Source organism: Lathamus discolor, chromosome 2, assembly GCF_037157495.1.
Source record: "Lathamus discolor isolate bLatDis1 chromosome 2, bLatDis1.hap1, whole genome shotgun sequence".
NCBI classification, from domain to species: Eukaryota; Metazoa; Chordata; class Aves; order Psittaciformes; family Psittacidae; genus Lathamus; species Lathamus discolor.
This window is the reverse complement of record NC_088885.1, coordinates 3,025,265-3,050,861: the sequence shown is the minus strand read 5'-3', so window position 1 is coordinate 3,050,861 and position 25,597 is coordinate 3,025,265. Positions and strand designations below refer to the sequence as shown.

General features: G+C 53.5%; 1 protein-coding gene and 1 long non-coding RNA gene across 4 annotated transcripts; one reads left to right on the top strand and one right to left on the bottom strand.

The window, feature by feature from the left end:
• The first annotated feature begins 3,578 nt into the window (after positions 1–3,578).
• Positions 3,579–9,234, top strand: GASK1A (golgi associated kinase 1A). The gene is made up of 6 exons (XM_065665845.1): positions 3,579–3,697; positions 4,098–4,152; positions 5,045–5,851; positions 8,022–8,144; positions 8,410–8,513; positions 9,009–9,234. The coding sequence occupies exons 1-6, from the start codon at positions 3,579–3,581 to the stop codon at positions 9,217–9,219; spliced, it is 1,419 nt and encodes a 472-aa protein (XP_065521917.1). The 3' UTR covers positions 9,220–9,234.
• Positions 9,235–18,887: 9,653 nt separating this feature from the next.
• On the bottom strand, positions 18,888–22,163 carry LOC136009088 (uncharacterized). Of its 3 annotated transcripts, XR_010610322.1 has the most exons (4): positions 21,836–22,163; positions 20,051–20,397; positions 19,249–19,429; positions 18,888–19,003 (listed from the first exon to the last, which is right to left on the bottom strand). It is a non-coding gene; the product is annotated as an uncharacterized LOC136009088 (long non-coding RNA). The 3 variants fall into 3 exon arrangements; XR_010610320.1 differs by having other exon boundaries at positions 19,249–20,397; XR_010610321.1 differs by lacking the exon at positions 21,836–22,163 and adding an exon at positions 21,635–21,806 and having other exon boundaries at positions 19,249–20,397.
• Between the last annotated feature and the right edge of the window lie 3,434 nt (positions 22,164–25,597).

The window sequence follows — 25,597 nt, the reverse complement described above, 5'->3', positions numbered from 1 at the left end:
TTTTGTTCATAAAGGGCGTTTTGGATGGTGGGGCGGATGGGAAGAGGCTGTGCCCTGTGGATGGGCAGAGAAGCACCTCCCAAAACCAGGAACAGTGAGTCTGGGTGAGGGGGATCGAGCAAGAAGGAGGGCACCTCGCACCTGAGGAGCAAAAGGCTCAAGAGGCTCGAGCCAAAGACACCAGGTTATTGCTAGAGAGCTGTGGAGCGCGAGGGTTTCGGGGTTTCTACAGTTTGCTGCCCCAAGGGAAGAACTGCGAAGGCAGCATTATTTCACAAGCTAAAGGAAGCGTGTTGACACCATCCCTTCACAGTCGGCGCTCAGAGTGAAGGGTACCAACAGCGTTTCACCCCTTTCCGCTGCTGCTGGAGCATTGTCCTGTGCTAGTGCAATCCGCGCTTGTCTCACAGTTAGACTACAAATCATCTCCTTGAGGCTTCGCACACTGTCTGAAGTTTAGCAAAGTACAGTGTGTTATAAGGTCTCGCCCTGGGCAATTTAACTTGGTTTTGGTTTCGGACATGCTGGTGGGGAGGTTTGTGCGCCAGCTACGAGGACTTTGCTGACTCTGCAGGGAAGGACCGAGCACCGTGTGCTCAGACATCATCTTTCCATTGCCCAGTGTTTGCTGCCACTTCCTTGCCATGCAGTCTGGGGGAGCACAGCCAAAGCTGGTACAGGTCTGCTAGGAATTACAGCCCCTTTGATGGATCACGAGGCCGGGTGAAGGGCCATCCGTTCCTCATGCCCTGTGGTTATCCGGGTGCAGGGGGGACCTGGTGCTGTTCCATGTGCTGGGGGTGCAACAGTGGACCTGTCCTCCTGGGCAGCCACTCTGAGCCAGGGCTCCCTTTGAGGCTGGCAGTCATCATTTAATAGCTGTCTTTCGTAGATTCCCCCTGCAAGCCATCTCTCTTCCCTGAGCAGGATGATGTAGGAAGGTACTTAAGCACTTGAATGATGGGCAACGCACGCTGCCAAGGATTTCCTTCTGCTCAGGCTTGCCCAGAATCAATCCAGAGGGGCAGGGCTTTTGTCCCCTTCTATATCCCCAGCCTGGTTATGGGTCCCCAGCAGTGAGCTTAGCCCGTGTGCCATGCCCTGGACAACACCAAAGGGAAGAGGCTGCTCCCCTCCCGGATCTGGTTGATGCACCAGCTCTCAGCCTCTCTCCCTGATGCACCACGTGCTGGGCACAAGGCTCTGGAGACGTTCCCGGAGGTGGGGAGCAGCCAGAGGAGCTTTCCCAGTGGCTTTTCAGGCGCTCTTTGTTAACACTGGTCACGGTGGGCTGCGTCTCCTATGGCCCAGGCAGCTTTGCGGTTCAACGGGCGGGCAGCGAGCGCGGTGCAGGGAGGGTAAGTGCAGCTCTGCGTGTTCCGCCTCCTGTGCAAACGATGCCATGCGCTGCGTGCATCCAGGTAAAGGCACATTCCTGCTTTTAACCCGCTCACCGGTGGCCTTTGGCAAAGTCCTCTGAGCTCGAGAGGCCAAGAGGGACATGGCCATGGCCAAGGCTTCCTGGCTCCGCTTGGGCACCTCACTGGGATGGTGGGATTTACTGCTGGAGAGGTCTGGCAGTGCTGGTGCAGGGGCAGGGGCACTCTTTTAGATACCAGAGGAAAGCAGGGATCAATTCCCATTTTAAAAGCCACGTATTTCCAGGGCATCTTTCTGGGTTTAGGGCTGTTTCTCTTGCATTCCCGGATAATGAAGGTTGGGGTTTGTTTTTCTTTCATTTCAAGCTCAACAAAGCCAATTTGATGCACTTTGAAAAGAAATTGAAAACAGGCGTCTCTGCTCCACATTCTGCCAAGGTTCAGGCATCCCGGGAATACAATGTCAAGGATAACCCCACCCCCTGACCACAGCTTTATCCCAGATGGCCAGGCTGCACAGGCTCTCCTCTGTGCCTTCAGGAGCCATTCATGCTGTATGTCCCCCTGATGAGCGAGGATATACATGATTTACTTATTGGCATCCTGGAACAAGCAGGACCTCTCTTAAGCCTTTTTATGGGCTTTGGCTGTAGCTTTCCCACTGGGATACGGACCTGATTTCTGGTGAAGACATGCTGTACCGTCAGTGTGTCAGAGTGGCGAAGCAGGGCTCTACGTATGGTTTGCATTTGGGGCTGAATGGAAGCCATAGCTTAAACTGCAGCATTTTTTTCTTACAGCGTGAGCTCAGAGAAAATCTCAATGGAAAAAGTCTTTATCCTGGGCTTGTAAATACAGCTTTATGTGTGCGGTGTTCAACCATTAGGTTATTTGCAGTATCGACTGTCTGCAATAACACAGGGGCTGTCCTTGGACTTTGCTTCTTTCTTCTTATTGTTGATGTGGCAGGGAAGCCCTGTCAGAAAAGGCAGGGTGGGTTTGGACAATAATGATTCCTTAACCACTTGGACCGTAAGCTGACTTGACATTAAACCCCCGGCCGTCATTGCCAGCCCCACTGCTCTCCAGCTGTGGATTAAAAAGGAGTTTTCCTGCAGTATTCCCAAGGTTTTCCAAATGGCTCCTGCGCGGCCCCTGCCAGGATACTTGGATTTTTTAGGCTCTTTGCATGCCCAGGGATGGGGTAAGTGACCAGATGGGGTAAGTGACCAAAAGGTTGTTGTCAGGTGGGTAACAGCAATGACCGCCCTGCGAATCCTCGGTGCAGAATTGGGCTGTGGGTGGTTTTGGTGTGAGTGGTGTGGGTCCCTCAAAGGGGTTCGATGGGGGAGGCACTGGAAAAGGTTGCCCATGGAAGCATGAATTGGGAAGGGAACTTGGCTGGATGCAGATGGGAGGACTGAGATTTAGTTAACCCTGCCCATGGAGATTAACTCCATAGATGTCACTGCAGCGAATGCAGCCTGCTTTGAGATTGGAGGGGACAGTGAAGCACTTACAGTGGTGACTTGAAAGGAGTATAGATATCAGGATCTGTCGTTTTTACCCGCAGTGTTATTTTACTGTGCTTAAACTAGGATTTAGACATTGCACCTCCCCTAAGCTCTTGCTCAGGATGCCAGACCTGGATTGGGCGTGCTTGGGAAGAAGCTTGTGTCTGCATTCTGCAAGACTTGCTTGAAATCCAGGCCACGAAGGTTTTGGACAGCTGAGCTCGGGTGCTGCCTGTGTTGGTTGGTGTTGGCTGCGGTTCCATAACAAACCGTTATCCCACCCAAGTGGAGCATTGCAACCAGCCACTTGGCAGAAGTCCTGCTGCCCCTTGGGGCTGCTCATGCTCACCCCCTGACCAGAAAGGGGCCTAAGGCAGTCACTGGGACAGGACATCACTCTCTGAACACACTCACCCTGGACTAACTCCTTTTCACTTTGGGGTTTAAGGAAGAGCTAAATCAGGGGGTGCCCTGGCAGGTCCCAAAGCCCTGTAAGAGGCAGAGTCCAGTGTTGGCCATGGGCGAGTGCAGAATTCACCCCGGAGGATGTATTTTGCTGCATTATATTGCATTTCTGGGAGAGAAACAGTAACCTGAGAGCGGTACAGCTGAATCACTCCAAACGCACCATCACTCGTTCTTGTAAACGGCAGTAAATCTGCTCAGTCCTTGGAGGAAAACCCCCATGGCTGCTGCCAGTGAGTTGGTGGCTTTGTGGCTCCTCTTCGTCACCTTGGCTGATGGAGTGCCTTTGGGAGGGATGCGGCTCCTCACCATGGGGCCACCTGGGGCAGCCTCCCTGCGGTGGGGCATGAAACCTGATGGATTTTAGGATCGTGCTGGAGCAGTTTACGAAGGGGCTCACGTGCTCGAGGTGCCTGGGGCAGCTCCTCTTGGGGCTGGAGTCGTGCTGGTGGCGGGTCCCTGCAGCCAGCAGGAACCTGCAATCCGAAAAGCCCCGTGGCTGGAAGCGCTTCTGCTCACTGGGCTCCTTTCTGGAAGTCCTGGCTGCTGGCTCTCGCCTCCCTCCCATCCCTCCCTCGCTTTTCAGCTCCTTTTTTCCAGGCTTTTCCTCTCACAAGCAATCTCCTACCCCTCCTCTGGCACCGTGTTGTCCCGCTGTGTCTGCCATGGACACACTTCTGCTTCCAAAATAAATAATAGCAGAAAAACGTATCCACTTGGACGTTCCCTTGCCTTCCAGAGTGGCTTCGAGCCACTTGGAAATGCCTCTTGTAAAGCAGAGAAGCAGCACCAAGGTACCTTTTGCTGCTCCAGCCCAAGCCTGGCTGGATGTGGCACGGGCACAGCTGTGGTCTGGGGATGGGATTGGGCTGGGAGGTTCCCTGGGTGCTGCCCCATCTCTTCCCTCCACCTCACCCTGAAAGGGAGGATCCTGTGCTCCGGTGCTGTGTGCATGGGATTGCTTTCAGCCAAAGGGGAGACAGGAGGTTAGCGACGCAGGAAACATGCACGGTATTTGCTCACAACTGCCTTTCCAGCCTATAGTTTTTATTAGCCTCGTACATCACAACGTGGTAGTGCTTGTCTAAAGGCGGATCCTTAGTGCAGGGCAACAGAATATTTTAGGTTTTAGAAAGAGCAGTTTGCGTTCTAGGCTGTCACAGCTCCTGACCGGCACTTGGAGCTGCCTGGGTTTGCCGGGTGCAATGATGGGTATTGCTCCAGAGGCTGTGTCTCAGCACGCGTTGAGATGCCCTGCAAAGGAAGCCATGGGGATCCAGGTTACCGGTTCAGTGTGCAGCCGGGATAGGAAGCACTGAGGGTACCCAGGGTAAGGTCTGAAGATAAAAATCTCTTAGGAACTGGGAAATGTTCGCATCCAGCCAGGAATCTGCTCCGGTTTGGTCAAGGTTTTTTTAATCTTGTTCATTTCTTGAGTCTTTAAAGCAAAATATTTGACCATGAAGAATTCATTGCTCTAAGGTTGTCCTGTACATCAGTGCTGCAGGCACGGCAACGTCTGTCGTGGGTCTGCCCATGTTCTCACTGGCTTCTGAAAGGACTGCAGCTGATTTCTAGCACAAAAGGAACCCCATCAAGCTTATTGACAGCTCTGCTTGCGGTGTGGACAACCTTGCCCATAGAACCCCAAGAGGACCCCTGGTAACGCTCTCCCTTTCCCTACAGGTGCAGCGACCATGGAGAAGGACGGCGCTGAAGCCCCCTGCCCCAGCAGCCCTCGCGGTGCTGCTGGCCCTGGCCCTGCTGGCCCTTGCCCGCCTTCCCCCCCCCCCACATCACTCCCCACACCCACTGCCAGCGTCGTCCTCCCCAGCCCCATGGCGGGAGGCAGCTGCCCCCCTATCCAGGGGCCGAGCCCCCAGTGGAAGGGTCCCTGTACCCTCCCCTCGCCTGCGGCAGGACCAGCCCCATGGCCGGGGCAGGAGGCGGCGGCGGGGGGCAGCAGGGGATGCTCCCCCATGGCTCTCTGCTGATGACCTCCAGAAGATGCGGCTCCTGGCCAGTGGGCGGGTGGTGTCCAAAACCCGCATCCCAGCGCATGGGCAGGTCCTGCGAGTGGCACTGCGGGCCGTAGGGGATGCTGAAGGGGACAGCTCGCCAGAAAGGGACTGCCAGGACGGACGCTGTGGGCTCATCAAGCGCCCCAGGGACCTCTACGAGGTGCTGGCTTTCCACTTGGACAGGGTGCTGGGGCTGAACCGCAGCCTGCCAGCAGTGGCCCGGCGCTTCACCAGCCACCTCCTGCCCTACAGCTACACCGACGGCTCCCTGCGACCCATCATCTGGTGGGCGCCTGACCTCCAGCACCTGGAGGATGCCAACAACGACCAGAACTCCTGTGCCCTGGGGTGGCTGCAGTACCAGGAGATGCTGCGGCCCCATGGGCCAATGCAAGCAGCTGGGGATGCTCCCTGCTCCAGCATCCCACGTGGCGAGTGGAGCCGCCTGGCCCTCTTCGACTTCCTCCTTCAGGTAGGGCTGGGGTGACGGAGACATCCATCCCTCTGGCTGTGCCACCCTGCATGCCTGCTTTGTGTGACTGGGCTCCTCTGTGGGGTAGCATAGGGCTTTGGGGGTAAGTTTTTACTCATTAACAGGGAGCAGCAGAGCTTTGTGCAGAAGCAATCATGGTCCATGCTTGGGACTTGCAGGGGAAACACAGGCAGGTTTTGGATGAAGCAGCTCTGGTCTTACATGGATGAGCTTTCTCCCATCACAGCTGTATTGGCTCTGCCTCACATGGATGCCAGCAGCAGCTCGGCATGGGGCATTCCTGGGGACAAGCAGTGTGTTCTGCATCAGATCCAACTCCAGGGATGTGCTGCTGGTGCTGGAAATCAGGAGCTCTGCACCTTCGTATGGCACTGCCTTCCTCCTCCTCCTCCTCCTCCTCCTCCTCCTCCTGCTCCTCCTTGGCTTTAATAGTGCTTAATCTTCTGTCTGGAAAATCATTCCCTGCTGCTATGAGGGATTATGACAGCATCCTAGGGAGTTATCATGTCTTGGAGGGCAGCTGTGAGGAGGCAAAAGTGGTTTCTATGGAAGAAAGCCTCTTGGGGCTGCAGCTTTGGTTATCAGACGAGGGGAAAATGCCTAAAAGGGCAAGTATTCAAATACAAAAAAAAAAGGAGTGAAGAAAAACCCACCCAAAACTGTTAAAATTTGTGTTCTCTTTGTCCTATCTCCTTTTTCTTTGGCAAAGCCTGGCCATTAATCTTTATAGCCTCAGACTGGGGCTGGCAGAGGCGGAGCAGTGCTGAAACAGCCAGGGAAATGAGAAAATCAACCAACCCCCTTCCCTTCCCCAGGCCAAAATTCCATCAAGTGCAATGGAAAGGCTGAGTCTCCAGGAGAAAGTATCCGGGTTTAAGGAAACTTTCCTCTGTGGGGCTGAAGCAGCGCAATGATAAATCCAAGGGCAACCCGTGGTTTTCCTCAATGGCTCCAATGGGATCCTCCCATGCGGAAAAGTCACGCAAAGAGGCACCAAGTCAGCAGGATGTGAAATAGCATCTGACAGAAATGGCTTCAACCTCTCAGAGCTCTGGCTGGGGAAGGAGACGCTGCGAGCGTGGAGCCCTGCTGTACGCTGCCGTTGAAGCCGTGGTTGTTTTCTTCAGTTAGCCTTGAAACTGGGCTCCTTCTGTATGGGCTTCTCTTGGTGTTTGCCCCAGGGGAGCACCCCTCTCGGTGCAAAGCTCTATGGAGGCAAAACACAGCCCGGTGGAAAGGGGACAGCTGCTGGTGGCTTTGTCCTGCATTTCAAAGGGCAAAAAAGGCGTCGACTCCAAAGCTCTGCAGCCACATCCATACCCTGTGGCACCCCCTTCCCATCCGGGGGGAAGAGCAAGGAGGTTTTCCCTTGGGGAAGCCATCCCAGGCTGTGTCACATATGGAAACCCTGTTGGACCCAAGGGGATGCTCTGGTGTGGCTGAGCTTCGTGCGGGTCCCAGCTGGGGCTGAAGGTGAGCTTCTCATAGGGTTTGAGTTCAGGTGGGTGAAGCTGTGGCTCATGTATTTGTGTTCTAGCAGCACGACCTAATGACCCATTTGTTAGAGCCATTTAGGCTCTGATGAGGAAAAGAGCATGCTCTGTGTAACACACAGACTGCCTTTTCCCTTTTCCCTTTATCCACTTATCTTTCCATTAAGAGCTGCTCAGGTAGGGATAGATGAAAGGGCAGATACGTGACTGCAGCCAGACGAACCCATCATCCAGTGCACCAGGACTTGGCCTGAGGAAAGTACATCTTTTTGAGGTTCCAAAACCTAGGTTTCCTTGGCTGCTTTTGGGTGTTCTCTTTACATTCATTGCTGTGTACGTCTTCCCTTGGTTTCAGCTGGAAGCACAACTCTGTGCGTGTATGGAGTGTGGAAGTGGAGGTGCAGAAGGTGTCTGAACTCCATTGGGAAAGCCTGTCTCTTCTCCAAGCCAAAGGGGTTTGCATGGCAGCGCAGCTTCTGAATGCTTCCCTGCCACTTTCTCACTCACTGGTGTATGCAGCTTTTCCATTGATGTCTACTGAGGATTCTTAGGTCCTTTTTATTTTCCTTGGAGCAAGGAAAGTTCAAAACTGGACCTCCCCATCCTGGACACCCGATGTCCAGTTTGGCACTAACATCCCAACGTGTCTCCTGCAGGTTCATGACCGCCTGGACCGCTACTGCTGTGGATTTCAACCCGATCCCTCCGAGCCCTGCATGGAGGAGATGCTCCATGAGAAGTGCCGAAACCCAGCGGAGCTGGTCCTGGTGCACATCCTGGTATGTCCCTCAGTCCCCAGAGGCTGCTCTGGGGCTAAGATGAAGGTGCCTGGGAGATGCTCTTAGGGTTGAAGCGGCAGCCAAGGGGATACAGGTCCCATGGTGATGCTGGGTCCGTAGCAGGTCCTGGTCATGAAGGGACCTGGGCTTTGGGAGCTGCTGGCTCCCAGATGCTCTCAGGGTTTCTCAATGCGTTAAGAATCAGCCTAAAGCCACACAGCGATGGTTTCCTGCGTAAGTGGACTTCTTCCCATCCCACTGTCAGGTCCGGAGGAGCGCGCCGTCCCGCCTGGTGTTCATTGACAACGCGGGCAAGCCACAGCACCCCGAGGAGAAGCTCAACTTCAGGCTCCTGCAAGGCATAGACAGGTAGGAAGGGTGAAGTGCACCCTGCCGGGGGCACATCCCGAGGGAGGGCTGAGCTTGCACATGCAGGATGGACAGCAGCTCCATGTGCCTGACTGGCCTAACCCACCACATGTGCTCTGAAAGTAGCTCCTCACCCTGCTCTGCGTGGCTGAAGGCAGTCTCCAAAGCCTGTTTCTCCCTCTCTAAATGGCAGCTGCACAAAAATGATGAAAAATCGGGTATTTTAGTATTATTTGTGTCATCACCTATCAGGCATTTTGGCACACTATAGGCCCCTTGGTTTGGAGCTTGTTTGGATCCGTTTCTGATGGAGCTGTTCTGCACATTCGTTATGGGCAGAGTTTTAAGGAGGAAGCTCCTCATCCCGTGCTCCTCTGGGTGGACACGCATTCCTCGAAGCACCGGGTGACATTTGCTTGGCTGCTGCCCTCTTCCCGGCTCATCCTCCCCTGGCTAACCCCTTCTCTCCATCTCTGTTCTGCTCCTCCGCTGCAGCTTCCCTGCGGCGGCCGTGGCCACGCTGCGGTCGGGCAGGTTGCAGAGCCTGCTGCTGGAATCACTGCGTGTGGACCGGGAGCTCTGGGAGAGCCAGGGTGGTGCCGAGGGCCTGAGGCCCCTGCTCCGGACCATCGACAGGCGGGCACGCATCCTGCTGCGGCACATCCGGGAGCACAACCTGACGGTGTTTGGGGACTCGCCGTGCTGAGCTGACCGCCGGCCCCTGCGGCACGGAGCAATCCCAGCGGTGATGGATGTACCTCACTGTGGGTGATGGGACGCTGTGTGCGGGTGCTTGGGTCTCCAAAAGGTGTTTCCCACCTCCTGGTAGGATGCCCTGGAGAAGGAGACTGGATCACGGGGGATAGGAAAGAGGAGCAGACGTCTCCTGAAACAACCCACAGCTGCTTAAGAAGGGCAACAGTTGTCAAGTAATGGCCTAAGCATGGATTTTCAATGGAAGGGCACATCCATGGGATTTTTGGGGTGCCTTCACCTCCTACCCCAGCAGCTTTGAACACCAGAGGCCCAGACAGTTAAACAGCCTATAGGACCCTGGGAAGGGTTAAAGAAGCAGTGAGAATCACTGCTCAAGGTTGCGGGAAGTCACTGTCAGCCTTTCCATGCCTTGCACTGGGCTTTTGGATGATGCCTTTGCTGTTTCCAAAACAACACGGGCAGGGAGGCTGGAGCGGCATGGAATAAAGCAGAGGGCTGCTTTCTAAGCAGGGACAAGTCAGCGGAGCTGAGCTCTCTCCATCCCACATGGAGGAGGTGACGTGTGCCTGGGCGTGAGGGTGAATCACTGCCCAAAGTGGGGGCCAGGCGGGAGGCCAGACCACCGCCGCAGCTGCCCTCACCGAGCCCGCAGTGCTGTCCCCAGCGAGCACCGTGTGCCATGTGCGGTGCCACCCCACTGAATGTGGCATCTGAAGACTTAAATCCCTCGCTCGCTCTTTCCCTGTGCTGTCAGGAGATTGAAGGCAAACCCACCCCTTGCGGAAAGGGCTCCTGCCTGCTTTCAGGCATGGCTGTGAGATACTCTTCCCAAAGCTCACACAAAACCCAGGCTATTTCAGCAGAAGCTATCAAGTGCAGAATGCCCCGGCCCCTCCAGCAGAGCCCATCCTACTCCTGTCGCCCCTTAAGCTCTTGCCCAGCAGCAGTGGGGCACAGCAGCATCCCAGCCAGGCACGTCCTCAAGTGTCAGGGCTGAGCAAAAGCAACAGGAGCAGGAGGCAAAATGACAAAGGGATGGGCTCTGTCAGAGCCTCTCGCTCTCTGCAGTGTTCCCCAGCTATGGCATGCAGGCACCAGAAGCCACTTGTGCCTTTGGAAAGTCAGGGAGACCAGGATGGGCACTCGGCGCTGTGCTGCTGTCCCATTGCCCTAGCTTTGGAGAGCACGGCCACCCATGCAGTGGGAGGGGAAGAAAAGGCAGGCGCTGATGCCTTCCCCGCTGCATCCCTCTCAGCACCATGTCAGTTTTAGAGCCGGCAAGGGGATACTTTAACACCCGTGGTGATAAGCACAAGCAGTTACTGGGTTTTGCCTTTCTCCTCTTGCTGTAGAGAAGATGAAGCGAGGCGCGGGTGGCACGAATCAACAAGAGCGAGTGCTCTCAGAATGCATTGGCACTCAGCACTGCAGGAAATCAGTGTCCAGAGCACCACCAGCATCATCCTGGAGTCCTGCTCTCCAGTTAGCCAGGGAAAGCTTTCCCCAGCACTCCATCAAGGGGCAATGGGTGTAAACTGGAGCATAGGAAGTTCCACGTTAACATCAGGAAGAACTTCTTTACTGTAAGAGTGACAGAGCACTGGAACAGGTTGCCCAGGGGGGTTGTGGAGTCTCCTACACTGGAGATATTCAAGGCCCGCCTGGACAAGTTCCTGTGTGATGTACTGTAGGTTACCCTGCTCTTGTGGGGGGGTTGGACTAGATGATCTTTTGAGGTCCCTTCCAACCCTTGGGATTCTGTGTGATTCTGTGATCCATCCCATGAGTTATCACCCTGTTTGACATGCCGTGGGATGGAGGACGGTCGAGGAAACCCCGCTAAAGCCCACATCCTGGAGATCCATTACTGGGACTTGAGCTCAGCCTTAAGCATGGAGGAGAAAAGCACAGAACCACAGCTTCTCTGGGCACCCTGTGCCAGGGTCTCACCAGCCTCACAGTAAAGAACTTCTTTATATCTAACCTAAATCTCCCCTCTTCTTGGGTCCTATGAAAAGCCGTGCCCAGGCATGGTCTTATGGGGATAAAGGAGGCTAACCGTAACATAGTTAAATCCAGAAAACAGACTGTGCCGAGCTGTGTGGTAGCAAGGGCAGCAGTGAGGATGTGTAGCGTCAGTCATAGCCTTGTTTTTTCTGATTAAAGTAAGGAATGTCGTTAAAAGGAAGGTTTGCATCCCGTATAAGCGAAGATCTCAGCAAGAAGCGAGAAGGTGGGGCACTGTGTGGTGGCCAAAGCGGTGGAAATGCTGTGCTGGAGCAACAGCTTCTGACTCGGCTCTGGGTGCTGCTGCTCGACCTCGACATTGCACAAGGTAATGGGGATTTTTGCATTTCCTTAGGTATAAGTTTGCCAGCTAAACGCATACAGGAGCATCTGTCAGCAGTTATGATGCGCATAAAAACCACTGTTGCTTAAACAAAGAGCCATGTACGGATAAATGAGAGACGCAAAAGCCATGATCTTGCTGGGACTGATCATTAATCTCCTTTAATTAGGCATTTCTTCCATGGCCTTGTCAGTGTAGCCAGCAGAGCGCACAGGCTCTGAGCTGTTGTCACAGGGGTTTGGAGCAACCCCGTATGCCAGCCTTTACCGTGCAGTGTTGGGTTCAGTTTGCTCCAGCTATGAATGTGTTGTATTTCCTATGATAAACCTGTTTTCATGGTTTTAGACTGTAGTTACAAAATTCACTCGGTACCATGCTCAACAAACTAGAGCTGACCTCAGCAATGATCCTGCTTTAACCAGACTCCAGCGGGCATCACCACAGCTCCTGCTGAATTCGGGTACCTGAAAAAGGCCATGGACCAAGCAGCGGTCCCATCGTGGCTCCTTGCAGAAGGGCATCCCTGCAGTATCCTTGTGCAAACCCTTGGCACAGTGGGAATGTGCTGCTCACTGCCAGTGCCTGTGGAATAGTGTTTGAGAGCATGGGCATGCATCCTCCCAGGGCTTCATGAGGAGGAAGGTGTTTCTTTCCACAGTGATCCCAGTGGCACGGGGATCCCATCTGGCTGCCCACAACCCTTCACCTGGCAGCAAATAGGGCTGGGGGAAAGCAGGCAGGGGCCAAAGTGTCTCAAACCAGCTGAACACACGCACATGCATGCACGCAAACTCATGCGCATCACCCCAGCCGCATGCGTGCATGCACACACCCTTGCCCTCACACACCCTTCTGCACAGATGGACCTGCATATGCACACAGATACACATGCTTGCATACACATCCCTCATGCACATGTGCATCTGCATGCATCCCCTGCCATGCACACAGACATCACCCAGGCCCCCCCTCAGGCACACAGCTCCTCTTCAGCCTGTTCTTAACCCCCCAAGGCTGCCTGCTCCAGTGCTCCGCTGGCCTCACCCTCCAAAACCAAACGCCTTTTTCTTGCATTTAAGGACCACTTCTTGAGCTGCCCATTTTGGCCACAGGACATCAACAGCCTCTGCAGCAGCCTGAGCACCCATGGAACACCCCCCCACACTGGGGGACAACACCAGTGGTGTGGTACTCGCAGGTGACCCAGACCCCGCAAGATGCTTGACAAAACCCACTCAAGCATCCCCGTGCTGCTCAGGGGAAGTATGGGAGGCAAGAGCTAGCGAGTAAACCCAAATGTATTGTTAAATCACTGGATATAAAAATAATCTGGCTTTTAGAAAGCAATTTATTTCTGCTTTCAGCACTCGCTTAAATATTTATGTGGAAAAGGAAAGAAAAAAGGCCTCTCCAACACAGGACTATCGCTGTAGTGGGGGCCTTGAGGATTAATGGAAGTAAATTAGCCTGATGTTTTATTTACATGCAGCAAAGCGATAGATAAACTCTGCTCGTGATGGATTTTCTTCATTAGCTGGGCGAACGCCTAAGGTGCAGCTTTCGACATTGTTTCTTCCAAGCAGTCAGGCAAACACTTTATCAAAAGAGTATAAAATTGCCCGGAAACGAAGCAGATTAATGACCAGTAAAGGGAAGATCATTGAATTTATTACATAAGCAGCAGCATCACTGGAGCTTAAGGAATGGCTCATTAGATAACCGATGTGTGCAAGAGCATGGAAGGGCTGAGCCCCCCCCAGATCTGCTGCCCTGGCTGTGGCTGCTCCCTAAATAGTCCCTTCATGGAGGCTTCACCTCCCTCCTCCTTCCCTCCCCTTATGTTTGGGTTTTGTCTGTATCTCTCTCATTACAGCTTGTGAACACATTATTCCCTCCCAATTAAAACCCTCTTAGACTTGTAAACGGCTCCAGGGATGATAACCTTGTCCTTCCTGCAAGCTAATTTGGTGACTTTTTGATTGCTGTTGCAGCAGTGATCGTCATATCAATAGCAACGACGATAATGTATAGGGCTTCTCCCTTCTTTTGACTCTTTGGGAGAAAAATCCCCAGCATCAGCACTTTATGGATCCCATGTGGCTCTTCCAGCAATTACCTCTGGAACGGTAATTAGCTGTCAGTTAAGGCAAATGGGGGAGACGAGACCCGGAACCTGGGGAAAACGAAGCATCCCTAGCGATGGGAGGAGCTGTGCCTGTGACATGTGTCTGAGGTCTCTGTCGCCCCAGGCGTGAGCTCAGGTTTTCAGGCTTCGGAGCAGGTATTTTGAGTGCAGGGATGACTGAGAAACGCTGATTTAACGGGCGCCGTGGATCTCTTGTCTCTGAGTGCCGTCTCCAGCAGCTGGCATTGGCTCGACAGGCTGTCTGTCCCCCACGCTTGCCAAGAGCATCTTTAAAGTTTCATCTCTGGACCAGCAGATTTCCAGAGCATCATTAGCTCCCTAACTCCCTTGCAGGCCCTGAGAAGGGCTGGAAGCGTCTCCCGAGTGTAGTTGTGAAGTGTGGGGGACCCCCGCTGCCAGCCAGCAGGCAGAACGGTGCTTGTGTCCCCAGGCATGGCGATAGGCAGCGCGTGTGCTTCCAGCTCCCATCTGCAGCTTGCGTTTGGACGCCACATGAGGCACCCGGTCCCTGTCCCTGGCCAGTCTCCAGTTTAGGCAGTTGGACTCACCATTTTCCCTCCTTTGGGATGGGAGGCTGTAATGCGTGATGTTTGTGCTCCTGGAGGGTTCATGCCACGAGCATGCAGCAGGAGAGGCGATGGGGAGAAAGGGCGTAGATGTTCTTTTATCTTAGATAGACAGAAGGTCTTTGATTTAAACCTGTGGGGTTCCTTGACTGATACCAGAAAGCAGTATTTCAGCCCACAGGAGTGTTAACTGGGCATTGTGGGCTTCCTGACCTTTCCCTGCCTGTCTGGAGGTGGCAGAGTGTGGTGATGCCTTCAGAAAGGGGTTTCAAAACAGGGCTAGAGAGGAGCCCAAAGACAACATGAGTGCTGGCTCTGCACGGAAGTGGGATGGGACATGTCCATGCAGGGGGTACTTCCCTGGTGGGGCTACCACAGCTTGATGCTGTTGCTGGCGAAGCTTTCTGCTCAAGCAGGCGTGGGACTGCCTCTTCTTTCTTTTTGGGTGAGTTTTGCTCTATAGGATTTGATTTTGGGCCATCTTGGAGCAGGGAAGAATTTAACGCAGGAGGAGGCCGGCAGATACGGGCTGCGCTGCAAGTGCGGCTGTATATTCGCACGTGTTCAGCTTCCATTGCCCCTCTCTGGCTGCGTCAGAAAAAGCTCTAGAGTAAGAAAGGCGAGCTACATCCCAGGGCTCTTTGTGTACATGAACAATATGGGGTTTATGGCCTTGGCCTTTCCTGAAACAGCTGAGCAGAAGGTTTGGGCTCCTAGGAAGCGCATCTAGGTGCCACCAGGATACGAGGAGGCTGAGATTTGCCACAATTGGGACAAATCTCCTTTAATGGTTTTTATTCAGTTCCCCAGCATCTGCCAGTTCTGCTCCTTGCCCACAGTCTGGGAGCAGGGAAGTGGTGACTAAATTCAGTTTAAGGCAATTGAAACCTGGCATCACGTGCACAGACCCACAGGCAGGTGTACGTGAAGAGTTCCTCCTGGTCATTTGAGTTGAAGGTGAAAGCTAAGGGTGCAGAGACCTCTTTTCCATCCCTGCTTCCACCGCTGAGATGCTGCTCACATCTGGTTGTCACATCTGGCTGGTAACCTCTGTCTGGTGCTGCCAGGGCCCTGCCCAGCTCATGATGGGTTTGCACACCCTCGGTGCTCTTCCTTTCTCCATCCCTTCCCGCAGCTCTGTCCCCATCCCTGCATCCTTGCCATCCTCAGCTGTGGGGTAAGGGAGGTTGGCTTTGGGTCCTCCGAATGGTTGGGGTCCAGATGGAGGGTTTAGATGGGGTAGCTTGCACTGCTTCTTCCTCACCTCAGATAAAAAGCCTGAAGGTGTCCAGGACCTTTAGCAACCCTCACTGGTCTCAGAAACCTTAAACACGTACACATATGCCATAGCATATGGGGAGAGGAGCCGCAGAAGCCTGCTCTCCTCTACTGGCACAGGCACCAGCGTTGGCACAGGCGAGCTATTCACTGCCATAGGCAGGGAGCCGGTGGCAAAGGGTGAGCAGCCCATTCCATCCCCGCTCCACCACAGAGGCCTGAGGAAGAGCCTTCCCTGAGGGCATAAGCTTGCAAACTCGGTTGTTTTCCTAGCCTGGAGGAGCTATATGGAAGGTCACCCCATGCTGGGAGCTCCTGGTGTGCCTTCAGCCCCTCCTAGCTAGCCCCAGCACTAAGAGAAGTGGTTCCTGTGGTTGAGCAGACCGAACAAAACCCTTTACCTGCAGAGCAAACAGCAGAAGGGAAGCCGGGGCTTGCTTTCTCCATGCAGCCCCTGGGTACTGCAAGCCCTGTGCTGGAGAGCACTCGGGACTGATTTGAACAGCATCCTCCTGCCCATGCTTCCACCAAAGGCTGGTTTCACAGCAGAGCTGGTGCCTGAGGGGAGGATGAAGTGGAAGGGCCAATGTCAGTCCATTGGGGAGGCTTCAGCTATGGAAAAGTGCTGGCAAGTGGTCTCAGTGCTCCCGGCTCGGGGATGAGGCTGGGGGAGCTGGCCAGGACGTTACCTTGCCAATCCCATGCCAGAAACAGACAGGAAACCATCACTGACGCAGCACAGCTGAGCTCCAGTGCTGAGCTGAGAGGGGACTTTGGGGCAGGCTGGGGGGGGATGCCTTGGTGGAACAAGACCCGTTCACCTACCCAGCCACTTTGCTGTGGTCCGAAGGCTTAGGGAAACCCTTGGGCTGCCATTCCACAGCTCTGCTGTTATCCGTGGCCAGGTCTAATCAAACATAAATGTTCCTGAGCAAACAACATTGAAGACTTGATAGACCCTGGCTGAGGGCGACTGCAGGGCAAGAAATGCAGCCTCCATCATCAGCCTTGTCTCAGACAGGAATTTAGGCTTAGATGGGCAACAACTGTGTGAAATCAGCCAGTGTGGTCCTGCCTGGCGTTGTCCATAGAGAGGAGACAACTCATGGGGCAGATGAGGTCCATCTCTACCCGCTGGGGCAATGCTGGGGCCAGGCCTGTTGTTTCACAGGGGCAGTTTGGGGCACGAGCTGCCACCAGTCCCCCGTCACCAAAGACCCCCGTGGGCTCTGTGGAGATGCTGGCATCACCTGGGAGCCGTGTACTTCGGCTGTGCTCAAGCAAGCCTTTTGATAGCAGCAGTGAGGTGGTATTTGTCCTGCTTTCTGCTCCACAAAAGCAGGATTAGGACATCAGAAAGTCCGGCTGCTTAATCTTCCTTTGGAGGGACTTGGGTAAAGAAAGAAGAGGGAAGAACAGAGCGCTGACAGCGGGCAGCTTGCGTGAGCAGATGTGGAAGAAGAAAGCAGTAAGGTAACGAATCTGAGCTTATCGCTTGTGATCTTGAGGTGTCCTCAGAGACTCAGCCTTCCCTGGCTAACGCAGGTATTTTTATCACAAGATGAGAAACCTGAGCCAAACGCCTCCGCTGTGGTCCCTGCAGTGATGAGGCTCGCCCCAAACTCCGGGCTGCAGCCAAAATTACACCACCCTGACCATAACCTGTGGTGCCATCACCTCTGTGGGACCAGGCGATACAGCACCCATCTGCCCTTGCTGCCGGGTGCTGGAAACCAGCCTCCCTGCCACCACACCGGGGTACCTAACCCAGGCTCTGCAGCAGCATCCCACTGATCAGCCTTGCACAGGGGCTTCTCTGCAGCCCCATGCTCTGGATCATCACCATTGCCCTATGCAAGGTCTCTGTTTCCATACCCCACTGGTGCGGTGCACAGCGAGTGTTCTGCATGTGCCAGGGATGCTTGGAGGCAGCTGATATTTGGGGAGCACAGTGGTGGTGGAAGAAGCCAGCACTTAGGGCCATACAAGAGCACCATACCTCAACTGCACTCCCTTCCCTGCCTTTATTTCTCCTCCTTTTCCAGAAAATGGGAAACAAGCAACACAGTGGGAGCTGTCTCTGCTTCAGCTGGGCATGGACTTCTCAAGCCTGATCACAGTTCAAGAGGTGGAAAAAGAAGCACCCCAAACCCACGCACTTCTCTGCCGGTGGCATTGGGGCGCGCAGCTTGGCTTTGTGCCCCAGGGGCTGTGCAGGGGGAAAGGCTCCTAAGTCCTTCCCTGCCTCTCCCATCTGGTGCTGCTTTGGCACTTGTCCTTCTGAACAACCTCGTTTTCCTCAGGCATTTTGACTGCTCTCAGCAGCGACTGACACTTCCTGTGCCTGCAGCATCATCACTTCCCTGGCCCTGCGTGCTGGAGCTGCCCCTTGCGCACTCCACAGAGCAGCCCCGCACTGTCTGTATCATTGCTTTCACCCTCCTCTTTGCCTTCCCTCACACGGGGCTTGGAAACAGGGAACATTTGGATGCTGAGGGGCAGAGGAAGGGGGAAAGCAGGCACCTGCCGGGCTGGTAGATTTGAGACCTGGCGCGGTGGGAGCGGAGGTGTCGACGCAGGCATCGCATGGACACGGGCAACAAAGCGATTTCTGTGTTTGTGCAAAGCCATGGCCTTGATATCCGCCTCTTTCGTTCCGTGCGGACCACTGGCTGCAGGAACCAGATGCTACCTGTCCACCGTGCCTTGAATCAGAGCTGAGACAGGGCTGCCTCCTGCGTGTGCGGCGAACCGGACCTGCTGGGTTACTCTGCAGGATGTACAGAGCAGGGTCAGTGCTTGCGGCTCCAGCTTGACACGGAGGAGGCTGAAATTCAATCTCACCCCCTCCCGCAGGCTTCCTGGCTGGTGGTGGAAAGCGGCTTAGGCCGTGCCTATGTTAAACAGGTAAGCGCGGATCTGGTTTCCACCTCCCTGCTCCTATGTCTGAATCCAGCATGAGCAGGGCCCTCCCGTGCTGAAGGACACCTTCAAGACACACAAAGGCACATCCAAGACCCGGGTTTGCTCAGTGAGAACCAAAGCAACAGATGGCAGAGATGCTGGTGCCGGTGTTGCCGTCTCCTCCGGAGCCGCCAGTGGGCTGATGCACAGCAGCAACGGGCTTGCTCAGTGGGTAACGTGTTTGCTTCAAGGGCTGTGGTGAGTTACAGTGGGCAGTGGAGGAGACAGCCACGGGGAGAAATGGCACAGGGCTTTGTCTGACCCCGTGCAGCCCTTCTACAGTTCTATAATGTAAATGGTGTGCTCCTATGAAAATAAAACGGGCTGCCGAGGATGCTCAAAGGACGGCAAACTGTCCTTATCCCTTTATTTAAATCATTATATATTGAAAAATCATTGCTGGTATTACAGGGAGGCTGAAAAGCTACCTCTTTGTGAGTAAAGGATCAATGACTTGTTTCCTTCTTCCCTGTATGAAAACAACACCATTAAATCATGCTGGTTTATTAAACAGGCAGCACCCCCCAAGCACAAATGACGAAGCTAATCTCAAGCCTGCCTGTGGGGAGCTACAGCTCTTTTATCCACAGCCTCTGTGGACTTAAAGAGCTTAGCCAAATCTCCAAACCCGTGGTTATTTATTAGTTGGCATGGCCAGGTTTTGAGCCCCACAAAGGTACCCACAGAGGCAGAGCAGCTACAGCCCAGTGTTACCTGCTGGAAGCTTTGAGGCTTCTTCTTCTCCTCCATGCCTCAGGTTAGCATCTTCTGAGCCCCTGCAGGAGCAAACCTGCATCCTTGGCTCACACTTGTGGGGACAGTCAGCATTCATTTTGCACAAAGTCTTCTTCCTGCACCGGCTGCAGCTGGGCCAAATGTGGATTAACTTGGTGGGCTGGAGGGCACAAAGGCAGTTGGGGCGGTATGGAAGGCATTTAATGGGGAACCACTCAAAGAAATGCCCCCTTTAGCTCTCTGCACCGCCCCTCAGAGAGTTGTGCAGGACGTTCAGTGGAGATGCTTGTGATGGAGCTCTCTGAAGGTCCAGGCAGGGCTCAGGAGGCTGGTACCCGGTGTCTGATGAGCAGCTGCTGCAGCCGAGGGCATCAAAGCCAGTTTGTAAGATGTGCCAATGAGGGGTAGTGTGGCACACAGCTAACGGGGAGAGCCCAGCCTCTGCTGGCCCACGGACTGCCCTGATGGTGCAAGCCCTCCACAGCGCTGGGATGCATTTTAATCAGCAGTCAGATATCAGACAAGACAATATCCCCCTTCTTTTTCCATAAGGATTCAACCGTTTATCCCACCAACGCCCTGGTGAGGCACCTTTACCAGGAGACCTTTTCAGAGGGCTGAAGGAGACTGCGGATTAAACTGATTCTTGAGCTGGTATCTAACGGGCCTGCTACAGCTTCACCAGATGGATCAAAGACATTAAAACCCTGGGCCAAAATCAACGTTTTCCTTCAAACCCTGTAAGCCCTCCTTACCCCCAGTTTCTCCTCCAAATGCTTACCCCCAGCCCAGATGCTCCATCCAGCCTCTGTTCCGAGGATGCTGGGATTGAGGTGTCGCTCCTATTCCCGGGTAAGTCTATGTGCCGAATGGAGGATGTTGGGGCCATCAGAGCACCACCTCTGGGTGTTTCCAGGAGCACTGGTGTTGGGACCAGCCTGACGTGCTGCCACACTGCAGCAGCGAATTGGGTGCAGGAGATGCAAAGGAGCCAGCCAGCAAGACCCAGCACAACCTTACAGGAGCCTGGGAGCCATTACCGAGGCTGGCTTCATCCTGCATCCCTCCATGAGTTCCTTCATCGTGGCCCTTCTCACGAGCACCGTCATTTCTCCCCTCTTCCTCCCTCTGCAAAGGAAAGGGATTTAAAGATTAAACCCTGCTGAGAAATAGAAGATCACAGACCCCTTGAGACACAGAGTCCAGCTACAGCCAAGTGCGTGATGGGGAAACAGCAGCCTTTTGAAAGGCTGGGGGAGGCTTGGCAGGTAGGAAGATATTTCCCAGCTGAATACCCTCCCTCTGGTTGGGATTAATACCTTGGGTCCAGCTTCATCCCTCCCATAACAAATGCATTGTAAAACATAACCAGCCCAAGAGAAGTGCTTGCTGAATGTCTTTTTAATGCTGGTTTTCTTCCCTCTGTAAAGCATTCCTTTTCTAATAGCTCTTCACAGCTCATTTTCCTTGGATTTGATAGAGACGCCTGCACTGTGCGCATGCGGACAGCTGAGTTCTCACGTTCCTTTTAATGTGGCGACATACACAAGATACATGTGATGGAAACAACAAGGTGAGTGCCCAGCTCTCCTTGTTATATGTCCTTATATATATATATGAATAGAATAGAATAGAATAGAATAGAATAGAATAGAATAGAATAGAATAGACTAGAACAGAACAGAACAGTTAGGGTTGGAAAGGACCTCAAGATCGTCCAGTTCCAACCCCCCTGCCATGGGCAGGGACACCTCACACTAAACCATCCCACCCAAGGCTTCATCCAACCTGGCCTTGAACACTGCCAGGGATGGAGCACTCACAACCTCCCTGGGCAACCCATTCCAGTGCCTCACCACCCTAACAGGAAAGAATTTCCTCCTTAGATCCAATCTAAACTTCCCTTGTTTAAGTATATAATAAATGTCCCTAGGACATTTATTTCTGCTTGTGAATTATCCACGAGGAGACCTGGACATGGTTTTGTACACTGCCAGCTATTAGCCAAATCTGACACTCCACATGGCCATGTTTTGCCCTGATGCTGGTCCACCCTCCCAGGCAAGCCCCCACCATCTGCATCCACAGCCCCTTTGCCACCATTGCCTGCCTCAGGTTTCTCCTGCCTGTTGCCTTTGCCCAGGGAGATGGAGGTTTGCATGGGTTTTGTCTGAACACATTCCCACTGTTTTGTGATCCTCTTCCATTCTGGAAAAGACCCTGTGCTGGGATTAAGCCGCCACTGTGTTGGAGCACTGAGGGAAGTTATTAAACAAGAACTCAATATATCCTTTGTACTTCTCTTAAACTAATAAACAATAGATGTTCTCTTCAAAGGGAAGGGAACAGCTAATAAAACACTCACAAGCTCTGCCTTTCAACCCCAATAAAATCCCAGCAAGACGATGCCAAAGTGATGCTGAAATCCAAGCATTGAACTCGACACCGAAATGCCAGTCCCCAAACGTGAGAAGAATACGGCTGTTTTCTCAGTTCGCTACGGAAAAGCTGGGCTTTGGTGGGCTTGTTCTTCCACTTTTGCCATCAGGTGGATCAAATGCTTCACCTCAAACCTGGTAGCTAAAATCAGGTCTTTGGTCTCCTGCAGAGAAGTCATCAGGCAGTTCTCAGCTCCAGGTGACGTGGGTTCATCTACATTTCAGCAACACAGGGGCAAAACGCGGTGTCTACTGCATAATCTGACTGACGGTCCCCAAGAAAGAAAGCCTTTGGCAAGTGCCCTTGGCTGTTCATTGCATGGTCTCTCAAGACGGGAGGAAAGAGAGGAAAGATGGGGAATGGAGGGGGACACGTGCAGCACCTCTGAGATAACCCTCTTGTATGGCAGAGCTCCTCTGTCTGGGCAGAGAGCCTGAAACTCACACCTCAAGGAGGAAATGACTGACAAATGGTGTGGAGTGAGGCCAGCACATCCACAGGACACACTGCTCACTGCTGGTGCTGTTCCACAGCCCTTCACCTTGGCCAGCAAGCAGTGAGAGAGCACAGGGAAGCTGCCACCAAACGCAGAGAGGTTTGTGGTACCAAGGGCAAGCTTTAATCCCACTTTTGAGGTGGGAGGTGATGCACCAGTCCCAGTCTGGACCTGGGAAAGCCTGGCATACAGCTGGGCCACCCAAAGGGGTTGGCCCAGGTGGTCTCAAAGTGGGTTCAGAGGGGTGTTGGAAGGAGGGTACACGCTGTGCTCAGCCAGGATGCACGTGCCATTTCACATGATGGAAATCCACGCATCACTGCGGATTCATGGTTGCTTGCTCCTCCTTTACTCAGGCCCACAGCCAGCTTGCTTGGTCTGGACAAAGGACGAGGAAGCAGAGGATAAGACCACGGAGAAGCTGCTTGGCAAAAGCCCAGTCCCAAAGCATCGTGTTTTCCAGCACCGGGATGCTGTGTGCTGCTGGGGCATCTGAAACACAAAGCCTGGAGACCAGCCTCATGTATTGCTCCAAGGGCATCTCTCTCCCAGGTCCTCTTCACCAGGGTAACTCCTGTTTTGCCTCTATCTCCTGGCAGCCCCTTGGTCCTTCCCCTTGCTTGCCGCTGCTCTGCTGGCACCAGGGGGGTGGCTGATGAGAGCTGGCAGGAGCATGGGCATGAGTCTGAAAGCTGGAGAGAAATGGGAGAGACGCAGCATTAATTATGATGGCTTGGGACCAGCTGGAACTGCCGCACCGAGTTAACTGAGGAGAAAACAGCTCGTGGCTCAGGGACGAGGTGGCCGGGGGGGCTCAGCAGGGGGGGATGCCAGATGAAAACCACCACTGCATGCCAGCCCCCTGCGCTTCCCTGGCCTGGGCCCTGGAGCATCGCCCTGGTGTCACCACGGATGCAGCTCGGATAGAGGGAAAACGGAGGGAGCTCACTGGCCACAGCGTTTTCCTTTGAAGCCCAGCCATTCCGTGTGGGCCCCCAGGTTGGCAGGGAGCCCTTCTCAGCTAAAGCTGCCTTCTTAACTAAAGTGGGAAATTAATTACCCTGAGCTGCACCTCCGAGTGAATGATGGGCAGCAGCGCCTGGTCTCAAGCACCTGAGTCAAGCTCAGCGAAGCAGCCCGGAGCCTCATTGCTTAGCGTGCTGCAGGACCACGGCTTTCAGTAGGCAGGACCTTAGGGGAAATGCCCTACACCAAGGTGCAAAATACCCGGAGCTCTTGGTAGCTCTGGGCTGGGGTAGCAGCAGACGCACATCAAGCGGGTGCTTCTGCCGGAGATACCAGTGTGGCTGTTTGAACTCTTTAACTGGAAACGGACAAAACCTGTTAGTAAATGAGGCTGGGTTTATGCTTCTTGCCGCCCCTGCTTCGAGCTGTTGATTTACAGTCAGTTTGCACTTTGGGGTAGTTTGCATTTTTGGAGCGTTTCCCTTTGGAATCGTAAAAGGTCAGTCTAAAAGAGTGCGTTTCGAATCTCTTGATTCCATGGCAAGGTATGGGCCCCCCTGTGAGTCAGGGAGCTTCAGAGTTAAGCAATAAACGGGGCCTTTTCATAGCTACTTCCAGATTTTCCCTTCTATTGTAAATACATGTAAAGGTAAGCGTGCTCCTAGGGCAGCCCAGCCAGCAGGACCCCCCCCCCCCCCCCGTCCCCCTTATTTCACAGCCCCAACAAACCTGGCTGTGCCTGCACTCCTGTGCACTGATTTTGTGGCTCTCTGCTTTGGTCTTTTTCCCAGTAAGCAATTGCATTCAGGGGCCTGATTTGCGTTTATTCCTCTGCAACCTGCGTGGTTGTTTCCGTGAAAGCAAAGGGTACGAAAAAGCCATCAAACCAGAACAGGGGAAAGCGCTCTGGAGCTGCAGCTGGATGCACTCACTGCACCTGGTTGGGTTCAGGCCTGTTTGCTTGCTCCTGAAGCTGTTGGTCACCCCACGGTGGTAATATCTTCCTGCAGATTATATGGGATTGGCTGTAAGGGGTTGTTTTTATTTCCACCAAGCAGATAAATGTTTGCAGGTAAGTGGCTTATCTGGCCCGAAGCAGCACAAATCGAGGGGCACTGCTGCTCTGCAGGGATAATTTTGTGGGGTTGGTTGGTTGGTTGGTTGGTTGGTTTGTTTTCCTCCCTAAAACGTTATTGAAAGAGCTGAGGAAGCAGAGATAAATCCTTGCCTGGAACCGCATGGTTTGTTTGTGTGCAGCACTAACCTAGGCAGCCCTCATCTGAGCTGTTGGTGAGGATGCATCAAACTGGTCACCGATAGCATAGAATCACAGAATGGTTTGAGTTGGAAGCGACTGTAAAGCTCATCCAGCTCCAACCCCTGCCATGGGCAGGGACATCTTCCACTAGAGCAGCTTGCTCCAAGTCCCATCCAACCCGGCCTTGAACACTTCCAGATATGCTCTGCTCTTGCTTTATACGAGATAAGGATTGGCTCAGCAGGAGCAGGGTAAGACCCGCGGTGCTTGCCTTGGGGAAAAGCCACACAGGCAGCTGTGTCCATCAAGAGCCTGGTGCTACATACCTGCCACCCTCACCTACACCACTGCTATATTGTGAGTGCAATCCGCCAGCTAGCGACCTCCTGAACCTGGGCCATAAGGAATCCTGTCTTTCTGAAGGAGAACACGCTTAAATTAGGTCCTCACTCAGAAAGGTGATGGCAGCCAGAAGGGGAACATGCAAGAGAGAGAAAGAAGACAGCCGCTGTTTGGTGCCTTGCTTTCTGTCTACAAGCTTTGCAGCACAGCTGTGGAGGAAAATGCTGCCCTGAGATTTGCACCAAATAGTCTGTGCGGTAGGCAGGGGCTCTCAGGTCAGCCCCATCGGTTTCCCAGCCCTTCCTCTAGCCCAGCAAAAGGAAAATGGTCTAAATAACACACAGTTTAACCAGAAACTACCTCTAACCCCAAAGCAATTGTTGCCAATTGTTTCAAAGCTAGTTTTCAATAGGAACCTAGCACTGGATTTTTCAGTTGAGAAGTGGTTTTCTCCTTAATAAGTGTTTTGGGGCGGTTTGATTCTCCTTGTTTGTTCACGTTTGATTTTTTGTTTTTTGGTTCATGTCTTGTGTTGTTTTGGGGGTTGTTTTTTTGCTGTCAATGGGTTTTTGGTTTTTCTTCTGGTCCACGCTCTGGCCAAGCTGGAGGAGGTGACTGCTACTGCTAACCAGAGAGCCATCAAAGGGAGGACAAAGGAACAGGGGCTGTCTAGGATGGAGAAGAGAGATGCTAAACGGGTGGGTTTGTCTGTGCATGCTGCATTATGCATCCAGGGACACAGCTAACCCAGAAGGTAAATCAGGCAATTGGAGCGAGCCTGTTTGAATAAACACCAAACAAAGAGAAACTCGATTAAACTTTAAAGG

Excerpts from the sequence above, each read along its gene's own strand:
- GASK1A (XM_065665845.1), top strand. The coding sequence starts at position 3,579 with ATGGCTGCTGCCAGTGAGTTGGTGGCTTTGTGGCTCCTCTTCGTCACC. Across the intron at positions 5,852-8,021 it reads TCTTCGACTTCCTCCTTCAG|GTTCATGACCGCCTGGACCG; the intron begins GTAGGGCTGGGG and ends TGTCTCCTGCAG. Across the intron at positions 8,514-9,008 it reads CTCCTGCAAGGCATAGACAG|CTTCCCTGCGGCGGCCGTGG; the intron begins GTAGGAAGGGTG and ends CCTCCGCTGCAG.